Source organism: Lipophrys pholis, assembly GCF_963383615.2.
Source record: "Lipophrys pholis genome assembly, chromosome: 17".
NCBI lineage: Eukaryota > Metazoa > Chordata > Actinopteri > Blenniiformes > Blenniidae > Lipophrys > Lipophrys pholis.
Window position 1 is genome coordinate 1,146,071 of NC_137643.1, and position 23,377 is coordinate 1,169,447.

General features: G+C 43.8%; 4 protein-coding genes across 9 annotated transcripts in view; 3 read left to right on the top strand and 1 right to left on the bottom strand.

The window, feature by feature from the left end:
* The window catches only part of ago4 (argonaute RISC component 4), a 28,950-nt gene extending 25,944 nt beyond the window's left edge, over window positions 1-3,006 (top strand). For 5 of the 6 annotated variants that reach the window (XM_080484923.1, XM_080484926.1, XM_080484927.1 and 2 more), the window contains exons 18-19: window positions 713-912; window positions 2,570-2,968. In XM_080484923.1, coding sequence (XP_080341049.1) covers window positions 713-912; window positions 2,570-2,678 — 309 coding nt within the window. In that variant the 3' untranslated portion in view covers window positions 2,679-2,968. Of the gene's footprint in view, window positions 1-712; window positions 913-2,569 lie in introns of all 6 variants that reach the window. The other variant, XM_080484924.1, reaches the window with a different exon arrangement.
* A 5,588-nt stretch (window positions 3,007-8,594) lies between these two features.
* Window positions 8,595-10,052, top strand: cldn35 (claudin 35). The gene has a single exon (XM_080485723.1). It carries the CDS (start codon window positions 8,906-8,908, stop codon window positions 9,593-9,595), a length of 690 nt encoding a protein of 229 aa, XP_080341849.1. The 5' UTR covers window positions 8,595-8,905; the 3' UTR covers window positions 9,596-10,052.
* Window positions 10,053-10,561: 509 nt separating this feature from the next.
* airim (AFG2 interacting ribosome maturation factor) lies at window positions 10,562-12,937 on the bottom strand. Its single transcript, XM_080485658.1, has 4 exons — window positions 12,338-12,937; window positions 11,468-11,647; window positions 11,226-11,344; window positions 10,562-10,877 (listed from the first exon to the last, which is right to left on the bottom strand). Exons 1-4 carry the CDS (start codon window positions 12,646-12,648, stop codon window positions 10,837-10,839), a joined length of 651 nt encoding a protein of 216 aa, XP_080341784.1. The 5' UTR covers window positions 12,649-12,937; the 3' UTR covers window positions 10,562-10,836.
* cdca8 (cell division cycle associated 8) lies at window positions 12,407-22,023 on the top strand. The gene is made up of 11 exons (XM_080485655.1): window positions 12,407-13,100; window positions 13,327-13,416; window positions 19,023-19,151; window positions 19,297-19,337; window positions 19,415-19,487; window positions 19,585-19,640; window positions 20,517-20,599; window positions 20,677-20,775; window positions 20,884-21,013; window positions 21,528-21,614; window positions 21,694-22,023. The coding sequence occupies exons 2-11, from the start codon at window positions 13,329-13,331 to the stop codon at window positions 21,727-21,729; spliced, it is 822 nt and encodes a 273-aa protein (XP_080341781.1). The 5' UTR covers window positions 12,407-13,100; window positions 13,327-13,328; the 3' UTR covers window positions 21,730-22,023.
* Window positions 22,024-23,377: the final 1,354 nt, after the last annotated feature.

Here is a 23,377-nt window from a genome sequence, read left to right on the forward strand (position 1 = left end):
AGTAGCCACGCCCCTCCGTTTGGACCTGTTCACGCGGTACGCCACCGCTCCGTGCGCCTCCAAATTGTTCTGACACACGGACTGAAGAAGACGGAGGACTGAAGAAGACGGAGGACTGAAGACGTGGTTTTAAAGACACAAAAAGCATAAAGCTGCTCATCCACACTGAAAACGCAAGATTTCATTCATAGATGCCGATTTGCTTCAGTGACTTCAACAGAGGGAATGCTTTATTCTAAACAATAGCTGAGGTAGTAGAGAGGAAGTCTACTTCTTCTGCTGTAATTTAATACTGCAGTGGAAGTGTGTTTTTGTTGCACTGCCCCCTGCAGTTTAGGAGCAGGAGCCGCGTGTAGTATAAATGGCACGCACCTTCTCTCATGCTGATTCCACACGTCTGAGTTCCACACGTCATGTCAAACGTAAAACAGCCTCAAGAGTGCATAAGAGGGGAAAATACCCCCAAAATACGACTTCGGTTTGGGAGTAAATTGCAACTAGAGTCCAGCCACTGTTACATTGCTTAGCTTGTATCTGTAATGGAGTACAAAGTACGAACCGTTACTCTTATTTAAATGTCATTAGCAGGTATTTAATCCAATGTTCCTCCATAAAATACAGTATTGATTTGCTATGTTCTCACACTAAATCAGTTTTTTCCCTCCTGGAATCTTCACGTCCCTGCTCTTCTCTACCCTGCCCCCCCCCCCAGGGAACCAGCCGTCCCTCCCACTACCATGTCCTGTGGGACGACAACTGCTTCACGGCCGACGAGCTGCAGCTCCTCACCTACCAGCTGTGCCACACCTACGTCCGCTGCACGCGCTCCGTCTCCATCCCGGCGCCCGCCTACTACGCCAGGCTGGTGGCTTTCCGAGCCCGCTACCACCTGGTGGACAAAGACCACGACAGGTAGGGGGGGGGGTCCGCAGTATTTCACCTCACACTTTGAGAGCTGGACTCTTGATCCCGTGGATGAAATTGAGAGCAGTTAACAAACAAACATAGAACAGTGTTTCCTCGACATACATTTCGAGTGGCGGGCCGCCATTGGAAGTATTTTAGTCAGTTTAAGTAGCAGCAGGTCCATTTTGGTCCAGTCGTCATTTGGACGGTCAGTTTTCGGACGGTTCGCTCAAAGACGTCCAACATATGTGAACAGTAGAACCTCGGACGAGTGAACCTGATAAGAGCAGACAAATCGAGGTTTTAACTGTTAAGACACTCATGAGCCGACAGTCTGGCCCCGCAGCACCGTCACGCTTTAAGTTTCACTTTTCACCATGGAGTCAAACATTAAGGCCCGTGGACGAAAACCGGCCCCCGAAAGGCCCCAAACCACCAAGCAAGGAGGTTATAGAGGATTTATAGGAGGTCCTTTTGATATTTCACTATTTTGCACCAGATTGTTTCATTAAGATTGACCTTGTGTTGAGATCGTAGCCGATTTCATCACGTACACTGTGGCCACAATAAAACTTCAAAGTGTAAATTTAAAGGTCATTATAGCATTAATTTACATGTCCAGTGGCTCAAGGTGAAACTGGACTGTGTGTGGCCCCTGAAGGGAAATTGTAGTTACTATTTATTTTGTGTACCTATTTGTATATATTATACTTGTGCATTTATGTTGTACACATCTTTATATTGGTCCAGTTGTGTGCTTTTAAAAGTATATTTCTTCCATAAGACATTATTTGGTGTTTTGTTCCTTCAATATCAACTGGTCCTACAATGTAGTATTTCGTTGTCAGAATGCAGTAAAACGCACCAATTGAGGTCTTTTTTTTTTTTTTCTCAAAATGTTCCCAAGGGAGGAACTCCAGACCCTCCACCTGCAGGGGGCGTGGGTCTGGACGAACCTATTTCTTTGCTCCATTTGATTACATTTTTTGATATATATTTATAGATTTTATATTATGGTTGTACAGTAAAACCAAAAACGATATATTTGCCCAAGTGCTTCAAGCACCACGGTAAACTACAGATAGCTATCCTAGAGTAAACGCTTCATAATATATGTTTAGTAGTATTATACCAATAAAAGTATGTCGTTAGAATAGAATATAATGTTATAAATAAGTATAGAAATATCAGTTCTGTGGGAGTCTCTTGGCTGGTTGGACAGGTTGCTCCAGAAGCTTGGAGAAACTGTGAAAAGCTGTTGCAGGAGGAATCATGGGAACCGTGTGCAGCCGCTGCGCTGCCAAGACTTCCTGCTTCTGGTTCTGTAGCAGCACCTCCACAGAACCAAGAGACCACAAGGTGGCGCCGTTACAAGTAAATGGAATAAGCTCAACAAAACACGAGGGGCAAAGCAGTCGTATCAGTGCATCCAGATTGACCCTGAGAAGAGCTGTGGGGCAGGTTTTAAGACGTGTGTCTGTCGCAGGTTGTGCATGAAGACTTGGCAGGTAAAGTTCTGCCTGTCGGAGTTTTAAAGCTCCTGCTCAGCATGAGGCCGTCTGGGAACAACGCGTCACAATAACCTCCACACATCAAACTCCTGTGCTGTGTGTTGGTGGTTCTGTGCAGCTGAATGACTCCAGCCTCTCTCTGTGTGTTTCAGTGCTGAGGGCAGCCATGTGTCGGGTCAGAGTAACGGCCGGGACCCCCAGGCGCTGGCCAAGGCCGTCCAGATCCACTATGACACCCAGCACACCATGTACTTTGCCTGAGCCAGTATGTCAGCCAGTCCGCTTCTTTTAATCTCCTTTGCTTTTTTTTATTATTGTCCCCCCCCCTCCCCTCCCATTGTCTCTTCTTCCTCACACTCTTTATATGTATCGGCACCAAAGCGGCTCTCGTTTGGGGGGGGGGGGGGGGGGGGGGGGGGGTGTAGAGGTTCTGTTTTCACCAGACGACCTCCAAACCAGTGTTTTCCCGCTCGAGCCGCCGTCGTTTCAACCAGCAATCACGCACTGCGAGCCCGGAGGGGCTTCCACTGCACAAAGAATAGAGAGGAGAGAAGAAGAAAAAAATAAAAATATAAAAAAAAAACCACACCAATGCACGAAAAAACAAAAACAAACCACACACACCAAGTTGAGCCATTACTTTGCGTTTGTTTTTGTTTTTTCTATTTGAATGTCTGCACTGGCGCGTTGTGTGAGATACACTGAGCGAGGGGAGTGGATCGGCGTGTCGGCACACACACCCTCCGGCTCTCCCAGCTAAGCAGGACTCTTATCTACTTTTACCTCAAAGCCCTTTTGGGCTGAAATCTGTCACAAGGTCTTGGGTTTATCGGGAGGCGGGGTGGGAACTCTCCATGAACAGAGACGGGCGGGAGTTTTACCTTTTTCAGAATGATATATATTTTTTGTTTTTCCTTTTTATGAGCGTGTGTTTTAACTTTTTCTCCTTTTTCGGTCTTTTACAAAGCGAGGTGACCTGGGTGTCCTTGCCCATAGCTACTTTTTCTCCCATTTAAGTGTGTGTGTGTGTGTGTGTGTGTGTGTGTGTGTGTGTGTGTGTGTGTGTGTGTGTGTGTGTGTGTGTGTGTGTGTGTGTGTGTGTGTGTGTGTGTGTTGATCTCTGTATATACATGTACTGCAGTATGAGTGTGTTTGTGTGTGCATGTGTATTTCATGGCAGGCCACTGAATTGTAAAGGGAAATCAAGGAAATAACTGCTGTAAATGCCTCAGATTTGTTGTTTTTATATTCACACATACAGTACATATAAGCATATATTTACATCTATAGAGCAACTTTGAGACGTATGACTTAAAATCGGGCCTCCTAGAGGCCACTGTGGGTATTGTAGCAGCCCTGGGTCGCTTACTAATTTGAATGATTTGCGTTATAATCGGATTATTGACGAGATTTGCACCTTTTTGAAGTGGGTTGAATCCCGGATTGAGTTGGTGAGCGAATCGTTTGGAGTGGTGGGCGGAGCCAGGTCTGACGTGTAGCAGCGGCGACGGCGGTCCGGCTCGGCGTCGGGACCCGTCGACTAGCTGAAGGCATTAAACGTAGATTACCGTCTTATCAAAACCTGCCACAGCCAGGAGCTTACTTTTAATCGGACCTGATGATACGATGACACTGCTGGACGTTTGTATGGTTTATCTTTTTTTTTCTTAGTACTTTTAAAGGCCTGAAACCACAACTTACTTTTATTTCGACTTTTAGAATTCGAGGTTCTCCTTCGCTAATATTGGCCAATTCATTGCACTGACCCGGGACGCTAGGCAAGTAACGGAGGGCACTCTCAATCTCTCTTACCTTTATGCATTTATACATACGAATCAACAAAGCAGATTTGTAAAAGTTTAATATAAGATGTTTTGTGGTTATCTTAAATACTGTTGTTTAGAATTAGTAGTTTACCATTGATGTTGTTGTCGTTGTCAATGTTTCTATATTGTGATGAAATTTTAAGGTGGGCAGTGAAGCCAGCTCTTCTAGTTGCTAGTTGGATTTCAGGAATGGACTCGGGTCGCGGCGCTGCGGGTGAACGAGGTTTTTTTTCTTTTTCGTAGCATTCTGGTAGGAAGCGGCGACGGAGGGACCGTGTAGCACTCGGATCTGTGGAGGCGTACGGGGACTGGTTTCCATCGGCTGGATTGGAGGAGACAATCAGGACTTTGTTTTGGGGAAAGAGCAGTTTGCGATAAGCAATGAGTTGAATTTTTAGACTTTTTAAAAATAAAACAAAAGGTTTCTATTCCTCTGTATTTGAGATATATCCGCATCTGAAAGTCTATTTAGTGTTTGTTTCAGATTTTTTAGCATTTTTAACACTGGATCAAATGAATTGACATTTGCACTGCCCTGCGACGCCCCCGACCTCCCCTCCCCCTCTGAAACACATTAAGACTGTGGTGGCGCCCCCTGGTGTTGGACAATGATTTCGTATGGTTTTTTTTTTTGGTTTTTTTTGTTTTTATGGGAGTGGTCGACGTGTTTTTTTTGTTTTTATGGGAGTGGTCGACGTTCACGCCTCATCAGGGCGGGAAACGCTCAGATAAAACTCTTTTGTAATAAACCGCCCGTAATGCAGCAGGTTTACTATGATCGAGTTTGAGCAGCGTCCTGCTGAAGGCGTGGGCGCTGGCGTGGAGGAGGGTAACGGCGGGGGCCGGTAAGAGCGGCGGGGGCTTGAGGGGGCGTTGTCCAGGCTTTGCATGTGACGAGTCAACCTGGGACGGATCTTTGTTGTTTCAAAGTAATTTTACTGATTAAATATCCATCCACCATCTCCAAAAGGTTTCAATCTCAGAATTTGAATGGAGTGAGGCGTGCAGTGGTTTGCTCTCTCGGTTCACAGTGAGAAGACCCCCCCCCCCCCCCGTTTGAGCCCCGTCTGTGTGCAGCTGCATGTTCCTCCCACAGGAACATATTCCAGGTTAATTGGCGTGTCTTAATGTCCCTTTACGTGTGAATGTGGCTGTATGTGGACGACCTGGTGGTCTATATCCTGCGTTGGTTCAAACGGCCCCAGAACAGGGTGGATGGATATTTCAAACTCCAGTCAGATGAACGATGACTCCCCGTCGGCGTCACGACGTTTCCAAAGCAATATTAACCCAGTTCAAGTTTTCAACAAGTGGAGAAACAAAGCTATAATTCTACTCATTGTGGTTGGTCGACTCTCGCTGTTGTGTGTCTGTACTTCTAAAAGGACTTTTGTTTCTTGGTTTAATTTTCTTTGCTTGTATCAATCAGTGGGAATGTGCATTTGGTGGACTAGTTTAGTAGGCTTTAGACAATTTCTTTTCCAGTAACAAAGTGTAGACTTTGCTCGCCTGCATGCCGGAGTATCGTCCTTAAAAATGTTTGGAATCATATTTATTATGAGAAAGGAAAAGATATAAACTTTTTTTTTTTTTTTTTTTTCCTGGGGAGGGTTAAGTGTTTATCAGTTTTAGTGGGACTGTTTTAGACTAGCAATATTTGTCCGGTCTCTAAGATGTATTTGAAAAGATTCCTACTCAAATGTCCGCGATGTGGGCGGTCCAAGCGGCTAGCGAGGCGACGGCGGGGGGAGGGGGCGGCGGCTCTTTGCGATGCGTCCTAAATTCAAACGAGGTACTTTTCTTCAAACAAGGACGCGTTAAAGACCGACCCCTCCCCCGCCCTCCCGTCCCTCCAGGCTACTGTGGCGAGCGTCCACTTCGTCTCCCAGTTCCTGGTTTTGTACCCGTGGCCACGCCCTTAGGTTCCTGTTGCCGCGGCAACCACGGAGCAGGATGACCTCTTTTTAACCTTTTTGAAAGACGATCCATAATTCTTTCTGTGCCCCGATAGGAAAGAGAGCATGAATTATTTTTCAATTCCTCTCACTTTGATATATTGTTATATCTTGACAGATTTGTAATTTTACATTGTGTATTGTGTATTTTTTATTTTTTTTGTTTTTCTTCCCTTTTCGGTTCGTTTGTCGGGGGTTTGTTCTCGCTCTGCTCTTGTTTCTTTTTCGTTTTTCTCCTGCTAGTCGTCTCTGAAACTGTAAATTGTCTCATAGCAATAGAACCTCGGAGTCGGAACGTTTTCCTTCCCGGAATCAGAAACGTTCCGGTTCTGCGAATGATCGGAGCCCTTTTCCGATTGGTTGGTAGGCTGAGTGGGCGGGGCTGGTCCGAGGCCCCGCCCACCACCACAGAGGGCCATTCACTTGCTGTTATTGCTATTATGTGACATGTTCAAAAATTTTTTTTTTTTTTAGCCTGCAGGGAATTCTTGTGTTAATGTGCAAAGTAATAAATGGGTATTTTATGCCTATGACAAGCCTGCGTGTTCTCCTTATTGATGTTTTATTCATTTCATGTAGAATGAGCATCTGATTGTCTCTACTGAGCATGTGCAGAAGAACCGTTTACTCCGGTTGTGATGTGCATGACCAGTAGCACTATTTCAGAAAAATGTTTTACACCCGTCTCCAGAGTCTCTGCGTTTTCAAAAAGTGGTTTTCAGTGGCTTTAAGTAGTGTTGCTGTGCAAACAAACATCCAAAACGCAACAAAGGTTTTACATTTTCACTTAAAACTTTGTGTAAAGAGGGCCTCAGTCCACACTGTGACCCTGAAAATAAATCCAAATAAAAAATGATTGGGAACCCCCGCAGATGAATGAAACCCTGGTCTGTGTCTGATCCATCCAGACTGGATAGCCATCACTGGTATGTGTCACCTTCCTCTCTTTGTGTATCATCCCCTCTCCTCTCCCGTTTCCTGTGTCCCGGCTGGTTGTCATGGCGACCGTTGCCAAGGAGAGAGGAGGCGACAGAAGAAAGGAAACCCGAGCCGCAGATCTTGACGCTGTGATATTTAATTCATTGGTACAACGGCACGCTCGCATTCGGCGCAGAGAGCCGGAGAAAATAAGTATGTGACCGAGGACAAAGAGCTGCTGTCAGATCCGTCTGTTTCACACGAGGTCAATTCTCCTTGGACGAGCTGGGCACTCACCAATAAACTCTTCATAACCGTACATAATACAGCAGCCGATGCAGGAGCTCTCAACACCACTTATGTGAAATTGAAATGACATTAAAATTTGCAGTCAACTGGGGGGAAAAAATAAAAAATGTGAAATTTCACGTCGGGTTACAAAAAAATGACACGTTTACTTTTGCTGGGGCTTTTTGGCTGCAGCTATTGTTGGAGGAAAAGAAAAGCATGTGAAGCTGCTTTCATGGCATTGTTTGGCAAAAAGGGCAAGTGAAAGCTCTTTTTAAAAAAATTTTTGAAAGCTCCTTTAAAATGCATACAAGTTTGCGTGGTATGGAGCGACACGGTGTGTAATCCCCGATGTAGAGGCCCCCCATGTTGTCTTTGTGTTAACTGATCCAGCCACGGACACCGCTCCATCGCCACTCCATCCATCCCTCCCTCCTTTTGTTGTCTCACCCACTTTTGCCCCGTCCCTCCCTCCCTCCCTCCCTGCCGTGTTTTTCCCCCCTTGGGTTCACTGTTGCTGTCCGCAGGTTTCACCACACAAGATGGAAGCAGACTGAGCGTATGGCCGAGTTCTGGTACTTCTGGAACCGGACTGGCCCGTTCAGCTTTGCGTTGCCACCAGAGGAGGTGGTTGGGGGAGGGCGACGCTGAGCAGCTGAAGTCTGAAGTGGCCTCGTCAAGTGTTGGAGCCCGACGCCGAGTGTTGCCAACAAGGAGACACTCAAACGGTCCGATGATGAGCTCGGCTGGCCGTTTCCACCAGGATTAAACAAACCCGTCGCTTCCAAAGCTCCAGCTGGACGCTCGGAACGAAACACCGACATGAAGCTTTTCCAACCAGCTCGTGGTCTCAGTTTGGGTTTTTCTCCTGGGATGTTTGTGTAACACGGGACTGGACAAAGAGGCAAAAGGCTGCGTCGTCTTGTGCTCTGTGTAATCTGGCGCCACCGTTTGCGGCCTGGCCGTGATAGGAGACACTCGTCCTGGCCTCCAATCAGAGTATCGGGTTCTATCGGTGTGTACCATCTCGGTAAGGCTACACCGAACCAGCAGCGACACTGAAGTCAACATCAGCTCAACCGCCGACCTGCCGCCTTCCACTGGAAAACCCTTCCAACACACCAAATAAAGGAAAGTCTCTGGCTCTACGCCATCTTGTTCCTCCACCTCGACCCGCCACCGCTGGCTGCGCCGCTATTGGCTTCTCAATAATGCATTGAGTCCGACTCCGGAATGAAAAGGAGGAGAAAGTGTGCGAGCGGCTGATCCCGGGAAAATTCCTTGGAGACGAAGAGTGATTACTTCTGGATAATCCAGCAAACGTGAGGACGGAGAGCAGATGTTGAAAAGGAAGAGAAAGAGAGAAGAACATGGCCGCTGACAAAGTGACATAAAGACCGAAGGAAGCAGAAGGTGACAGAGGAGTCGTGGACGTAAGTGAAGGACCATCAAATAATCAGATAAAATAAACGAGGAGGAGCTCCGGAGCAAAGCGGTCGTCATGGTGAACACGGGCATGCAGCTGATCAGCTTCACCTGCGCGGTGACCGGCTGGATCATGGCGATCGCCGTCACGGCGCTGCCTCAGTGGAAGGTCTCGGCCTTCATCGGCAGCAACATCCTGACGTCGGAGATCAAGTGGGAGGGAATCTGGATGAACTGCATCTACCAAACCACGGGCCACATGCAGTGCAAGACCTACGACTCCATGCTGGCCTTGCCTCCAGACATCCAGGCGGCGCGCGCCCTCATGTGTGTGGCCATCTTCATGGGCTGGCTCTCCTGCACAGTGTCCTGCTGCGGCATGAAGTGCACCACCTGCGCCGGGGATGACCGGCGGGCCAAGGCGGGCATCGCCCTCTCGGGCGGCGTCCTCTTCATCCTGACCGGCCTCTGCGTGTTGATTCCGGTGTCCTGGACCGCCAACACCGTCGTCCAGGACTTCTACAACCCCAACGTTCCCGTGATGCACAAGCGAGAGCTGGGCCAGGCCATCTACCTGGGCTGGGCCGCCGCCGTCATCCTCATGATCAGCGGCGCCGTGCTGAGCAGCACCTGTCCGCTCATGGAGAAGAGCGGCCGCTACCGGCGGGGCTACATCGGCCGCAGCTTTGCAAACTCACCGGCCTCAGCACCAGACCCCCCCAAACCGATCACCTCCAATAATCTCCCACTGAAGGAGTACGTGTAGGATGAACGGATGGGGGGGGGGGGGGCGTTTAGAACAACGAGCTCTAAACATTAACAAGGAGATCACCAACGTTCTGGTGGACGGACCAAGTTGGATTGTTAATAAGGCGACTGTCAAACTAATTTTTGCGTTGTCACTTGATAATCTTATAAACGGGGCCTCGACCCCTCCCTGAATCCACCCTTGTCATGAATAACAAATTTAAATCTATATATTTATCGATATGGTATATTTTGTATATCTCTTTGTCAAGTTTGTCCTCAAGTTTGTTTGCGCTGTGGTTTTCTAAACGAGCCTGAAGAAACGCTGTCGTCTCAACGTCAAACCAACACCGGCGGCGGCGCCCGCGGATGGTTTCTATGATGGCTCGGGTTGTGAAGGTTGCAGTGATTCGTCTGACTGACTTTACCTCTTGATTGGTCACATACATCATGAAATAAAGGGTCTGGTGAAGTGTGCCTTGAAAAGCTTCCTCTGTCCGTCTTTGTTCCGAGTCACATTGCAAAGCTTCGTGGTTTCACACCAAAAACAGGAGAACGTCAACACGAGGAGTGTGATGTGCTTCCTGCTACACACAGTGTATTATCTAAGGGTAGAGTAGTTAAGTAAGTTTTAATAAGACGATGCTACAAAACTAGGATTTGCATCTGTCATTCCATAAGTTCTCCGACAGTTAGAATCATGACATTTCTGGTGAAGCTTAATAAAGTATTTTATAATTCCCACCAAGTCCCGAGTTAGATACTGTGAGTTTGAATCTTAGTGGTCAGTCTTTATATATAGACTGAAACTTTAACACCTAAGCTTAATTAACATCCATTAGATTTGCAATAAATTGATTTCTAAATGTGTGTATTTTATAAAGCGGCACATTGAATTAAGTCTTGATCTTGCGTGTAACGGTCCCAGGTTCGATTCCCCGGTTGAGGCAGAAAGGGCAACCAAAATAATCAACCACTTTTTTCTACAGTTAATTGTTTTATTTTCTCCTTATTGACTGTTAATCAGTTTATATTTAGAATGTTGTTTATGATAAAAAAAAAAATCATAATTTAAAATCATGCTAGAAAACACCCGTCGCTGCCTTGCAGATTTTTCCGGCCTTTCACACTCTCTGGCGCCCCCTAGCAGGTCCCGAGCTGTGTGAGAACGTGAGTGGGAATCGTCCTGGGAGTCCAGCTCTGCGGGTGAAATTCATCTCAGTGTTTTCTGAAAGAAGCATCCGGTCCTTATCTCCGTCTTCACTGCGACGCCACGAAGAAGGAAACTCTGCAAAGTGTATCTGAAAGAAAAGAAACTTTTAATAACTTCTCTTTTAAGTCTGAAGAAAGTGAGAGTCGATCGTCCATTAACTTGTGTGCAGTTTAACATAATTGCTTAAAAAAAGGACGACATTTTAATTAACTGTTAAACTTTCTTGTCTCTCATATCCCATCACCTCATGTCAGGTACGCACATCTACCAAATAGCAGGTACATCTACTTTGTTATTGTACATATTCATTTTTCTGAATCCATCTGCACTTTCTTCTCTTTTACACGGAGATATTACAGTCATGTCAGTCTTATTTTATGAATCATCTTTGGTATGAGGTGGACAAGAGAAGCGAGGCATTAACAGCATCTCCTACCTGTGATTTGCTCTTCTGCACCGGGAGACTCGAAAGATTTCCACCTCTTGGGAACCGACTCCAGAAGCGAGAGGTCGTCTGCTCTCAGCAGCTGAAGCGAAGCTTTCCTCCTCAGGAATCTGAACATCCGAGTCAAGGAAAAGAAAAGAAACAAAAAGCAAAGGAGGCATCTGCTCATACGTAGAGGAGGAGGAGGAGGAGGACGAGGACGAGGACGAGGAGGAGGACGAGGAGGAGGATACTGCGTCCGATAGAAACGCTCAGCATCCTGAAGCCACTCCAGCATGTCGGCGATGGACGGGCTGCTGGGGAATCGCTCGGTGAGTGAGGAAAGATCCAGACGGTCTGCGTTCTGCTCGTACAGCTGAAGAACCGCTGCCACCTGGTTACTTACGGAATCTCTGACAGACTGCAGAGAGGAACTGAGAGGAGAGAGAGATCACAGATATATTTCAATTTGAGCCAAATAATCCAGGAACTGATAGCCAGAGGTGCCATTTGTTGGGCAACTCTGAATGAAATATGATGGAGTCGCTGTGTAAATTATAACATTTATGTGGAGCTTGCATGTTCTTCTTCCTCTTGGTACCCTGGTTTCCTCCAGCAGTCCAAAAACATGCAGGCAAGTCAATTGCCCCTGAGTGTGAGTGTGGTTATCTGTCTCTCTGTGTTTGTCCTGTGATGGACTGGAGATCTGTCCAGGATGCATCCAGCCCTCGTCCACAGTAAGCCAGGGTTTGGTCCAGTCCCCCGGGACACAAACAGTCGAGTGGAACTGAACTGGATACTGAACTCAGCAGTGGTACATCATTGCAAAAAACAAATAATCTGCTTGTTCGTAGTGATCAAGACGAAAGCGACAAACAATAGTGATGCACAAACAAGTGTCATAAGACAGTCAAACAAACATTTGATCTCTTTTTCCACGTGGTCTGCCAAACATGTTCATATTAGTCGTTTGTCCAAATCAAATACAAAACGAAAAGGGGGTATTTAAAGTCTGGTACATTCCCAAGTACAGATTACAGACTGTGCATCAATTGTTTGTAAATGTAGGCATAAGTTTGCAGAGAAATGTATAGTCTTGTCTCAATCATTCCCGGGGGACCTACATCTTCTCGTTGAGCTTCGTCAGAACCGTATCTGTGGCTTGCAGGAGCTTGAAGCGCAGCCGGTTCTCCAGGTCTGGGAAGTCTCTGAGCGGCGTGCTTGAGATCTTGACGTTGGAGAGGGCTCTCAACTGCTCAGCCAGGTTCCCCAGGGACACCATCAGGGAGCTGCACTCGGCCAGCTCACGCTTCCATACCTGCTGATTGTTTTCAAGACTCTGGAAACTTTTCCTCAGAGCCTGATGGAGTGTCGTTACCGCAGGTTTGGACATGTCGCAGGCCGACTTCAAGCGTATATTTGGACTAAAATACATACATGTACATGTTTCCTTTACAAATGATAGTTTTGATGTTAGCAGTAATTACATATCTCCTATTAAAGTATTTTAAATTATTCTCCGAGCAGGGTTGTCACATTACCACCACCAAGCTGCACGGACCCACTTCCGTGTCCCTGATGTCAACAATGACGTTCCATGGTGTGATTGGTCGAACTGGATTTCTGTTTGGGGGATACTTTTTGGGAAACGAGAGAAAAAAAAACGGAAATATTGCATTAAGTCCATGCTGCGTTAGTTTGCATTTGCGTGTATCACCCCAAAAGGTGTTTTTCTTAAAAAAACAAAAGTGAGATCCTGTGACGCTGTGAAAACGTGCAGTCTGATTGGCTCGTTTGTCGCGTTGGCCCCGCCCCGCGGTAAGTTTGAAAAACGGCTTTGTGGAGCGAGGCGGTGAAGCAGACAGAGACGCAGAAAAACACCACCAGGTGATCAATTTCACTCAAAAATACCCATGAATTAACTTTGTTTGGAGTTCTTTATTCTGTGTGTTGTACTGTGAATGACACTGGGCTTCGATGTCAGCAGAATTAAGAGGAGAATGTAAAGCTAACGTTAGCCTAGCCGTCTATAACAATGGCGTCGTTTGTTTCTCTGATCTTAATGTCACGTTAAGTTTCAAGAAGTTTGTTTAAACCTCGACTCTTGTTGCAGACATGGCGCCCAGGAAAAGGACCACCAAACAACAGAAGAACAACCGCAAGGCGAAGCTGGATGCTTTTCTGGGGGATTTCGACATCGAGGGTGAATATTAGTGTAGTTTTATACGAACGAAACAGAAACAACTACTAAACATCGATATTAAATCTTATTATTAGTCCCAACATTTCACTGCCGTCAAGTGAGCCGGCGTTCGCTGAAACAGCGTCAACTGAGCCCGCACTTATTTCTTGCTGCTCTTTTAAAAGCGCCTTTACGGTAAAACACAAGCGAGCGTGCGGCCGCAATGCTGAAAGGGAACCCTTCAAAATAAAAGCCCAAGAAGCAGCGATAGACAGACAGAAAGACAGAGTGACAAAATAATTGGACGGACGGATGGATGGATCGAATGCAATATCTGTACAGACACAAAAGTGAAAATAAACCCTTTAACCCTTGTTTTTAATTGGCCATAAAAATGAATTCCTTATAGGTTTACACCTAATCTGAATCAGTACAATAGAAGACATGCTCATTTGTTACGACAAGCAATATGAAAGGAAATCACTGTAGAAATCTGGAGTAAATTACTGTTAAACTTGGATCTGACCATCGAACGTAATGGTCTCTCGCCTGTTTTCAATTAGCCATAAAACTTTATTCCTTATAGGTTTACACCTAATTTCACTACAGTACAATACTAGACATGCTCCTTTATTACTACAAGCAATATGAAAGGGAATCACTGTAGAAATTTGGAGTAAATTACTGTTAAACATAGGATCTAACCATCGAAAGTAATGGTCTCTTGCCTGTTTTCAATTGGCCATTCAAATGAATTCCTTATAGGTTTACACCTAATTTCACTACAGTACAATACTAGACATGCTCCTTTATTACTACAAGCAATATGAAAGGAAATTACTGTAGAAATTTGGAGTAAATTGCTGTTAAACTTGGATCTGACCATCGAATGTAATGGTCTTTCACCTGTTTTCAATTGGCCATAAAAATGAATTCCTTATAGGTTTACTCCTTATTTCACTACAGTACAATACTAGACATGCTCCTTTATTACTACAAGCAATATGAAAGGAAATTACTGTAGAAATTTGGAGTAAATTACTGTTAAACATAGGATCTAACCATCGAAAGTAATGGTCTCTTGCCTGTATTCAATTGGCCATAAAAATGAATTCCTCATAGGTTTGCTCCTAATTCCACTTCAGTACAATACTAGACATGTTCATTTATTACTACAAGCAATATGAAAGGAAATTACTGTAGAAATTTGGAGTAAATTACTGTTAAACATAGGATCTAACCATCGAAAGTAATGGTCTCTTGCCTGTATTCAATTGGCCATAAAAATGAATTCCTCATAGGTTTGCTCCTAATTCCACTTCAGTACAATACTAGACATGTTCATTTATTACTACAAGCAATATGAAAGGAAATTACTGTAGAAATTTGGAGTAAATTACTGTTAAACATAGGATCTAACCATCGAAAGTAATGGTCTCTTGCCTGTATTCAATTGGCCATAAAAATGAATTCCTCATAGGTTTGCTCCTTATTTCACTTCAGTACAATACTAGACATGTTCCTTTATTACTACAAGCAATATGAAAGGAAATTACTGTAGAAATTTGGAGTAAATTGCTGTTAAACTTGGATCTGACCATCGAATGTAATGGTCTCTTGCCTGTATTCAATTGGCCATAAAAATGAATTCCTTATAGGTTTGCTCCTAATTTCACTTCATTACAATACTAGACATGTTCATTTATTACTACAAGCAATATGAAAGGAAATTACTGTAGAAATTTGGAGTAAATTGCTGTTAAACTTGGATCTGACCATCGAATGTAATGGTCTTTCACCTGTTTTCAATTGGCCATAAAAATGAATTCCTTATAGGTTTACTCTTTAATTCACTTCAGTACAATACTAGACATGTTCCTTTATTACTACAAGCAATATGAAAGGAAATTACTGTAGAAATTTGGAGTAAATTGCTGTTAAACTTGGATCTAACCATCGAAAGTAATGGTCTCTTGCCTGTATTCAATTGGCCATAAAAATGAATTCCTTATAGGTTTACTCTTTAATTCACTTCAGTACAATACTAGACATGTTCCTTTATTACTACAAGCAATATGAAAGGAAATTACTGTAGAAATTTGGAGTAAATTGCTGTTAAACTTGGATCTAACCATCGAAAGTAATGGTCTCTTGCCTGTATTCAATTGGCCATAAAAATGAATTCCTTATAGGTTTACTCTTTAATGCACTTCAGTACAATACTAGACATGCTCATTTATTACTACAAGCAATATGAAAGGGAATTACTGTAGACATTTGTTGTTCAGTGTTGACTCTTCAATTTGTGCTTGGCATGGTCTACTGCAATGCAAAGTTCTCTTTCAAGTGTACTACACTAATGCTAGACTTGCCAAGATTTACCCTTCTGTCAGGGACAGTTGCAACAGGTTCATTCAATCACCTGCTAATCACACGCATATGTTTTGGTCATGTCCTAGTCTTGTTGGTTTTTGGCATCAGGTCTTTCACACACTGTCGGTGGTGCTTGACCTGGACCTTGACCCGGACCCATGCACGGTTCTTTTTGGATGCCCTCCCCTCTCTATATCGAGCTTGCCGGCAGCTAAATGTCGTGTAATGGCCTCATCAACGCTACTAGCGAGACGTCTTATCTTATTTAAGTGGAAACATGCCTTCCCTCAACGCATAATAGTTGGCTTCATGAGGTTCTGACCTATATTAAATGGGAAAAGATGAGATTTTCACTTTCTGGCGACCCTTTATGGAATATTCAGATAAACACACGATCCACCCTGACAGATCCCCCCTTTTATTGTATCTATTTCTTTTATTCATCATTTCTTTTTCCTATTTTTATATTTCTGTGTGTGTGATAATGACATGTATGTATCACTCTTATGATTAGTTTTGTGTCTATTCCAAATTTCTACAGTAATTTCCTTTCATATTGCTTGTAGTAATAAAGGAGCATGTCTAGTATTGTACTGTAGTGAAATAAGGAGTAAACCTATAAGGAATTCATTTTTATGGCCAATTGAAAACAGGCAAGAGACCATTACTTTCGATGGTCAGATCCTATGTTTAACAGTAATTTACTCCAAATTTCTACTGTAATTCCCTTTCATATTGCTTGTAGTAATAAAGGAGCATGTCTAGTATTGTACTGTAGTGAAATAAGGAGTAAACCTATAAGGAATTCATTTTTATGGCCAATTGAAAACAGGCAAGAGACCATTACTTTCGATGGTCAGATCCTATGTTTAACAGTAATTTACTCCAAATTTCTACAGTAATTCCCTTTCATATTGCTTGTAGTAATAAAGGAGCATGTCTAGTATTGTACTGTAGTGAAATAAGGAGTAAACCTATAAGGAATAAAGTTTTATGGCTAATTGAAAACAGGCGAGAGACCATTACATTCGATGGTCAGATCCAAGTTTAACAGCAATTTACTCCAAATTTCTACAGTAATTTCCTTTCATATTGCTTGTAGTAATAAATGAACATGTCTAGTATTGTACTGAAGTGAAATTAGGAGCAAACCTATGAGGAATTCATTTTTATGGCCAATTGAATACAGGCAAGAGACCATTACTTTCGATGGTTAGATCCTATGTTTAACAGTAATTTACTCCAAATTTCTACAGTAATTTCCTTTCATATTGCTTGTAGTAATAAATGAACATGTCTAGTATTGTACTGAAGTGAAATTAGGAGCAAACCTATGAGGAATTCATTTTTATGGCCAATTGAATACAGGCTAGAGACCATTACTTTCGATGGTTAGATCCTATGTTTAACAGTAATTTACTCCAAATTTCTACAGTGATTCCCTTTCATATTGCTTGTAGTAATAAAGGAACATGTCTAGTATTGTACTGAAGTGAATTAAATAGTAAACCTATAAGGAATTCATTTTTATGGCCAATTGAAAACAGGTGAAAGACCATTACATTCGATGGTCAGATCCAAGTTTAACAGCAATTTACTCCAAATTTCTACAGTAATTTCCTTTCATATTGCTTGTAGTAATAAATGAACATGTCTAGTATTGTACTGAAGTGAAATTAGGAGCAAACCTATAAGGAATTCATTTTTATGGCCAATTGAATACAGGCAAGAGACCATTACTTTCGATGGTTAGATCCTATGTTTAACAGCAATTTACTCCAAATTTCTACAGTAATTTCCTTTCATATTGCTTGTAGTAATAAAGGAGCATGTCTAGTATTGTACTGAAGTGAAATAAGGTGTAAACCTATAAGACATTAATTTTCATTGAAAACAAGGGTTGAAGGGTTTATTTTCACTGATCCATCCATCCGACCATCCATTCATCCATCCATCCCTTCTACCTCTCTATCTGTCTATCGCTGCTTCCTGGGCTTTTATTTTGAAGGGTTCCCTTTCAGCATTGCGGCCGTACACTCCCTTGTGCTTTACCAAAAAGACGCTACCAAAAAGACGCTACAAAAAGCGCAGCAAGAAACAAGTGCGGGCTCAGTTGACGCTGCTTCAGCGAACGCCGGCTCACTTGACGGCAGTAACATTTCCCAACCTGCTTCTTCTTCGTTGATTTATCTGCTAAATGTCATGAGATGGTAATGTTTCCTTACAAATCATTTAAAGCATTGCTTCACACGGAATAGAACAGATAATAAAGACAAACATTGAATCACTCAGTTATAAACAAGAATTGCTCTCATTCATCCTCTCAGAAGTGCAGATTGTCTGAAATGTAATGTACATTTTCATTCATCATAATTTAAGAAAAAGAAATTGCATAATCACAGTCTAAAATTAAGATGTATTTAATTTATTTCTTATTACAAGACGGAGCAAAATCAAGGTTTGTAAAGACTGAAGTCTTACAAATAAGGATTTAAATGCAGTTTTTGTTTTTATTTGTGTAACTGACGTGTGTGTGTGTGTGTGTGTGTGTGTGTGTGTGTGTGTGTGTGTGTGTGTGTGTGTGTGTGTGTGTGTGTGTGTGTGTGTGTGTGTGTGTGTGTGTGTGTGTGTGTGTGTGTGTGTGTGTGTGTGTGTGTGTGTGTGTGTGTGTGTGTGTGTGTGTGTGTGTGTGTGTGTGTGTGTGTGTGTGAATGAAGGTCAAAGTTGTAGTTTAGTCTTTAACGTGAGAAGTTCCATGTTTTTTTGTATACATGAAATTGGGGTGCGGCTTTAGAGGTTGGATTTCAGATTTCGGAGGTTAAAACAAAAATGTGTTTACCCACGTTTAGAAGACAGAACTTCTTCTTAGTTCAGTGTTTGTATGAGCTTCATTAAAGATTTAGTGGAAACAGTTTAAAGCAAAACAGCTTGATGTGTTTTGAGGATTAGAATTACACCTGCATTGCAGCATAATGAGCCTTGTGTGTAGTTTAAGAACGACGGGGGAGTTGAACTCTGAATCACAACATCATAAACAATATTTAAACTATTTGTTCGTCTGGGGTTTTTCCAGGAATAAAAGTGCTTCACAAGCCCCTTGGAGGGCCTAATGCCTGCGTTTATTACTTCAGTGTTTATTTACTGAGTTTATAAATGACCTTATATTTGTTTTTAATCAATCGATGCTGGATTGCAGAAAGCATAGTCAGTCCTGGCTCCAGGATAAATCCATTTCTTCAACGCTGTGTTCACAGTGAAAACCAGAATTCAACAACTGAAGGAGAAGATGAACCAGCTGCTGAAGGATTGTGACAACAGCTACCACATGGTGCTGCTCAAGATCCCGAAAGCTGTACGTCAGACCAACTGGCTGGAGCTCTGCAGTGAGTAGGAAGTTCCTCCTGTGGTGGTTTGATGCAAACGTTCCTGCGGTTCAATGAGGCGTGGTTCCGGAGCCTCGGGTGATCTGCTGCGCACTTTAAATCTTTCCTTTTTTTAATAATGCAAAATGCTTTTTTTTCCCTGCAGCGTCTGGGAAACCAAAGATGCCAGAAGTGGATAACTCCAAGGTGGTTTCATTATCTGTCCGTCTCGTATTATTGCTCCTGGTTTCCTGAACGGTGTTTAACATTCAGTCTGTGAGCAGAGAGAAGAGGAAGCTGCCACTGTTGAAAGTGTTGTGGCCATGGATCACGCACTCCTCCTGAAAAGTGCCAAAAGTATGTTACAACAAGTACTTTCTTTCTTTTTCAGGTTTTTAAAAATTGTTTTATTAAAGCGTCATCACTGATCGTGGTTATTTTGTTTAACTTGCAGCTCCAAAGAAGCGTGCAGCCAAGTCCTCCTCACAGGATGGCGGCACAACGAGGAAGGTAAAGACAGATTTTCACGTCACGTAACTCCAGTTGAGTGTTTAAACCCGGGGTGTCAAACCTTCAGGCCCAGAGGCTCCGGTCAGGCCGAGCCACCAAGCGTGCCATGAAAGTTTCACAGAAAACGTTCATTTTTACGTCGTGAGAATTTGCTTCATGTTGACGTTGCAACTTTTTTCCGATTTGGGAAAGTCTAGACGTTCCCATCATGTGTGCTCTGCACTCTGCACCACAACATAGGAAACGTTTAAATGTTGTTAAGGGACTAGTTTACCGGCCGGTGTAGAGACCTGCTGTGTCCGGGGCCCCGGCACCGTCTGATGATGTCATAATGACGTTATCGACGGAAAATTCATGTGGACAAACTACAGCTGAGTTAAAAGATCAGATATATACTGTTATTTTTATGTTTGACAGTTAGCTTTACTCATATATATATATAAGATAGATGTTATTAGTAATGTATATTTTAATATATTTAGAAAGACGAGTCCCCCAATGATTACTTCTTTACTCTTACTGTAGTGGTTTTAGACTTTTTCGATGACACTATCTTAATACAAGAAATATTGTTTGCAATGAAAAATGTATTTGATCATGTGATTTAAAAAAATCAAATATCTGGGGAAAAAATGTTTCTTAAGTTTTAGTACCTAGTAAACGACTATTTTCACTCTCTTACTTGTTATAAGATATTCTAAAACACAGAGCATCCTGATATAACGCCCGAGAGCAAACGGGGAGTCGTGGTCTGAGTCACAGCTGCTCCTTACAGGGTGTTTGGACGCTTGTTAAATAATAATAACACAATGAAAAGGTTGTTTTCCACACCTGATTGGAAAGCTTCAGTATTTCAATGTGGTCTTATAAATTCAGACCAGAACAACCAGGAAGCCTCCGACGACGTCCAGGAGAGCAAAAGCACTGGCGGTGAACAACGAGGCCTCGGCGATTCGACGGTGAGTTTCCTTCTGGTCCCCGTCCCTCCCGTCCTCGCCTCTGGACGGCCAGCTGACGCGTCTCCACTTGGATTCAGGTCGAGCAGGAAGCCTCTGGTGACTCCTGCCCGGAGCGTGCTGGACTCCTCTCTGATGATGGGCGCCACTCCGCTGGTCACCCCGCGCTTGGACCCACGGTGAGCGCCGCGCGTCCGGAGAGTCGCTGGATCCACCGGACTGGATCCACCGGACTGGATCCACCGGACTGGATCCGTGTGTCTCACGTGGGTGTTTTTGCTCCTCAGGCTCCCGAAGACGCCGGCCACAAGAGTTCCCCGCCACAAAGAACGGGTCTACAGCATCTCTGTCAACGGCTCGCCCATCGCGGCGCGAAGCGACGACATCGTCATCAACGTTCCCATCGGCAACGGAGAGGTGAGCGCAGTTCCTCTTCAGAGCCGCCGTTCCACCGATCAGCTGGTTTTATTGTTTATTAGTGCCGGGGGTCCGAATGTTTCAGTAGAAAACTAAGAGCACGTTTACACCGCCACGTTTCAAGTGAAAACCAGTGTTTCAATTCAGGAAAGTTTCACGTTTACGCCCGGAATGTTACGAAACGGTCACCTCAGTGCAGTTTTCATGTTGGGCCACTAGTGGGTGCTGTTGTTTGTCTTTGTAATGGAAACACACACACACACACACACACACACACACACACACACACACACACACACACACTCATAGCAGAGCGTTTCAACAAAGTTGCTTTTCTGAAACGCTCGAGGGTTTAATCACTTACAACTCTTAACAAGAAAAAAAAACCTAAAATATTATCAATAAGACAGAAATGACTATTTTAATATGTGAATGTTCCGGGTGGTTTGGTTCCGCGTCTCCTGGGTTTGAGTGTTGAGTGCGGCTGAGACTAACGCAGTGACGTGTTGTTCAGAGCCTCCAGCTGCTGGCCAGTCAGATGGACTCTGTGGATCTGTCGCTGCTCAATGAAAAAGCTCTGAGGAGCATCCGGAAGCTGCAGGTACGCTCTCGTCGCTCTGGAACCCTGTGGAACCCCGTGGAACCGCAGGATTCTCACTGTTCTCTGTTTCTCCCGACAGACTGACCTCAGCTCGCTGTGCGGCACGTCACACTGACCGTCTCCTGCTCCCACGTGTAGTGCTTTATAGAAAACCAACAAAAAACATTCTTTATCAAGAATTTCACCTCTTTTATGGTCGATGTATATTTCCTGGTTCTGCTTTTTAATCACAGAATGAAAGAATTCAGTTTGGGGACTTATTTTATGTTTTATTCTTCACCGTGTGTGGATTTTACTACTCTTGATTTTTTTGGATGATTTCAAAACTTAAATGTTTTTTCTCTCATGTTTTGTTTCACGTTCACCAAAATGATGTTCCCATGAATAAACATGTTCATCAGTTGTTGCCAAGTTTGGTTTGATTTCTCAAAAAGCTTCTTAGAAACATCTAGAAACGAAGTCATCACATGATTTCATTCGTTTTAACTGTCCGTGTAAAAAGTATTAGAACAGATTGAAAGTCTTGGCTTTAAGAATTATAACAGTAAAGGTTTAAAGCTGCTGGAGCAAAGCAATGAGTGCAGAGTGGGGTCGTGGTTAGCACTCGCACCTCACATTGAGATGGTTATGAGTTTGAATCCAGGCTGGATCTTTCTTTCATAATCCCTCGTCATGAATTTGAGTCTTTAAACCACCAGTAGAAGTTAACCTGAGTTGGATGAAGCTTTGCTGAAGATGTGTGTATATTTTACTTAAGTCTATTTAGTTCCCCTGTGAAGCTGCAGCTTTGCAGTCTGACCACTAGATGGCAGCATTTCACCACAGTAGTTTTTAACAGTCTGCTGCAGCTTCCAAGTAACAATAAAAGCAGGTTTCTGTATTTGCAGCCACTTTTAGCCATGAAGTTAAGCTGACAGTTTTAAAAGTGTGTTTTCTAGGTGTGCTGCCTGCCGTGGAGTCTCTACAGAACACACCTGTTATCTTGTGATGCTTTATTTCTCATGAGGTTCTTCAGGCCAATTCATCCATAAGAACAAGAAGAAAGTTTGGCACCATGGCGAGACTGAAGGTGTCTGGTTTAACTTCAGGAGGGACTGATGGTGTCTGGTTTAACTTCAGGAGGGACTGAAGGTGTCTGGTTTAACTTCAGGAGGGACTGATGGTGTCTGGTTTAACTTCAGGAGGGACTGAAGGTGTCTGGTTTAACTTCAGGAGTGTTTAGAGACTGATGGTGTCTGGTTTAACTTCAGGAGGGACTGAAGGTGTCTGGTTTAAGTTCATAATATTTAAGTTCAGTACACCTTTCACTAGCTCCTTCAGGAAGCCTCCTAACACCTTTCACTAGCTCCTTCAGGAAGCCTCCTAACACCTTTCACTAGCTCCTTCGGGAAGCCTCCTAACACCTTTCACTAGCTCCTTTAGGAAGCCTAACACCTTTCACTAGCTCCTTCAGGAAGCCTCCTAACACCTTTCACTAGCTCCTTCAGGAAGCCTCCTAACACCTTTCACTAGCTCCTTTAGGAAGCCTCCTAACACCTTTCACTAGCTCCTTCAGGAAGCCTCCTAACACCTTTCACTAGCTCCTTCGGGAAGCCTCCTAACACCTTTCACTAGCTCCTTTAGGAAGCCTAACACCTTTCACTAGCTCCTTCAGGAAGCCTCCTAACACCTTTCACTAGCTCCTTCAGGAAGCCTCCTAACACCTTTCACTAGCTCCTTTAGGAAGCCTCCTAACACCTTTCACTAGCTCCTTCAGGAAGCCT

Bases quoted from the DNA above. Each gene is read 5' to 3' on its own strand.
- cdca8 (XM_080485655.1), top strand. From the start codon at position 13,329: ATGGCGCCCAGGAAAAGGACCACCAAACAACAGAAGAACAACCGCAAG. The intron at 19,488-19,584 runs GTATGTTACAAC...TTTAACTTGCAG, and splicing joins CCTCCTGAAAAGTGCCAAAA to CTCCAAAGAAGCGTGCAGCC. The intron at 19,641-20,516 runs GTAAAGACAGAT...TTATAAATTCAG, and splicing joins ATGGCGGCACAACGAGGAAG to ACCAGAACAACCAGGAAGCC.
- airim (XM_080485658.1), bottom strand. From the start codon at position 12,648: ATGTATTTTAGTCCAAATATACGCTTGAAGTCGGCCTGCGACATGTCC. The intron at 11,648-12,337 runs GTAGGTCCCCCG...CTCTCCTCTCAG, and splicing joins ACGAAGCTCAACGAGAAGAT to TTCCTCTCTGCAGTCTGTCA. The intron at 11,345-11,467 runs GTATCCTCCTCC...TCGGATGTTCAG, and splicing joins GAGCGTTTCTATCGGACGCA to ATTCCTGAGGAGGAAAGCTT.
- cldn35 (XM_080485723.1), top strand. From the start codon at position 8,906: ATGGTGAACACGGGCATGCAGCTGATCAGCTTCACCTGCGCGGTGACC.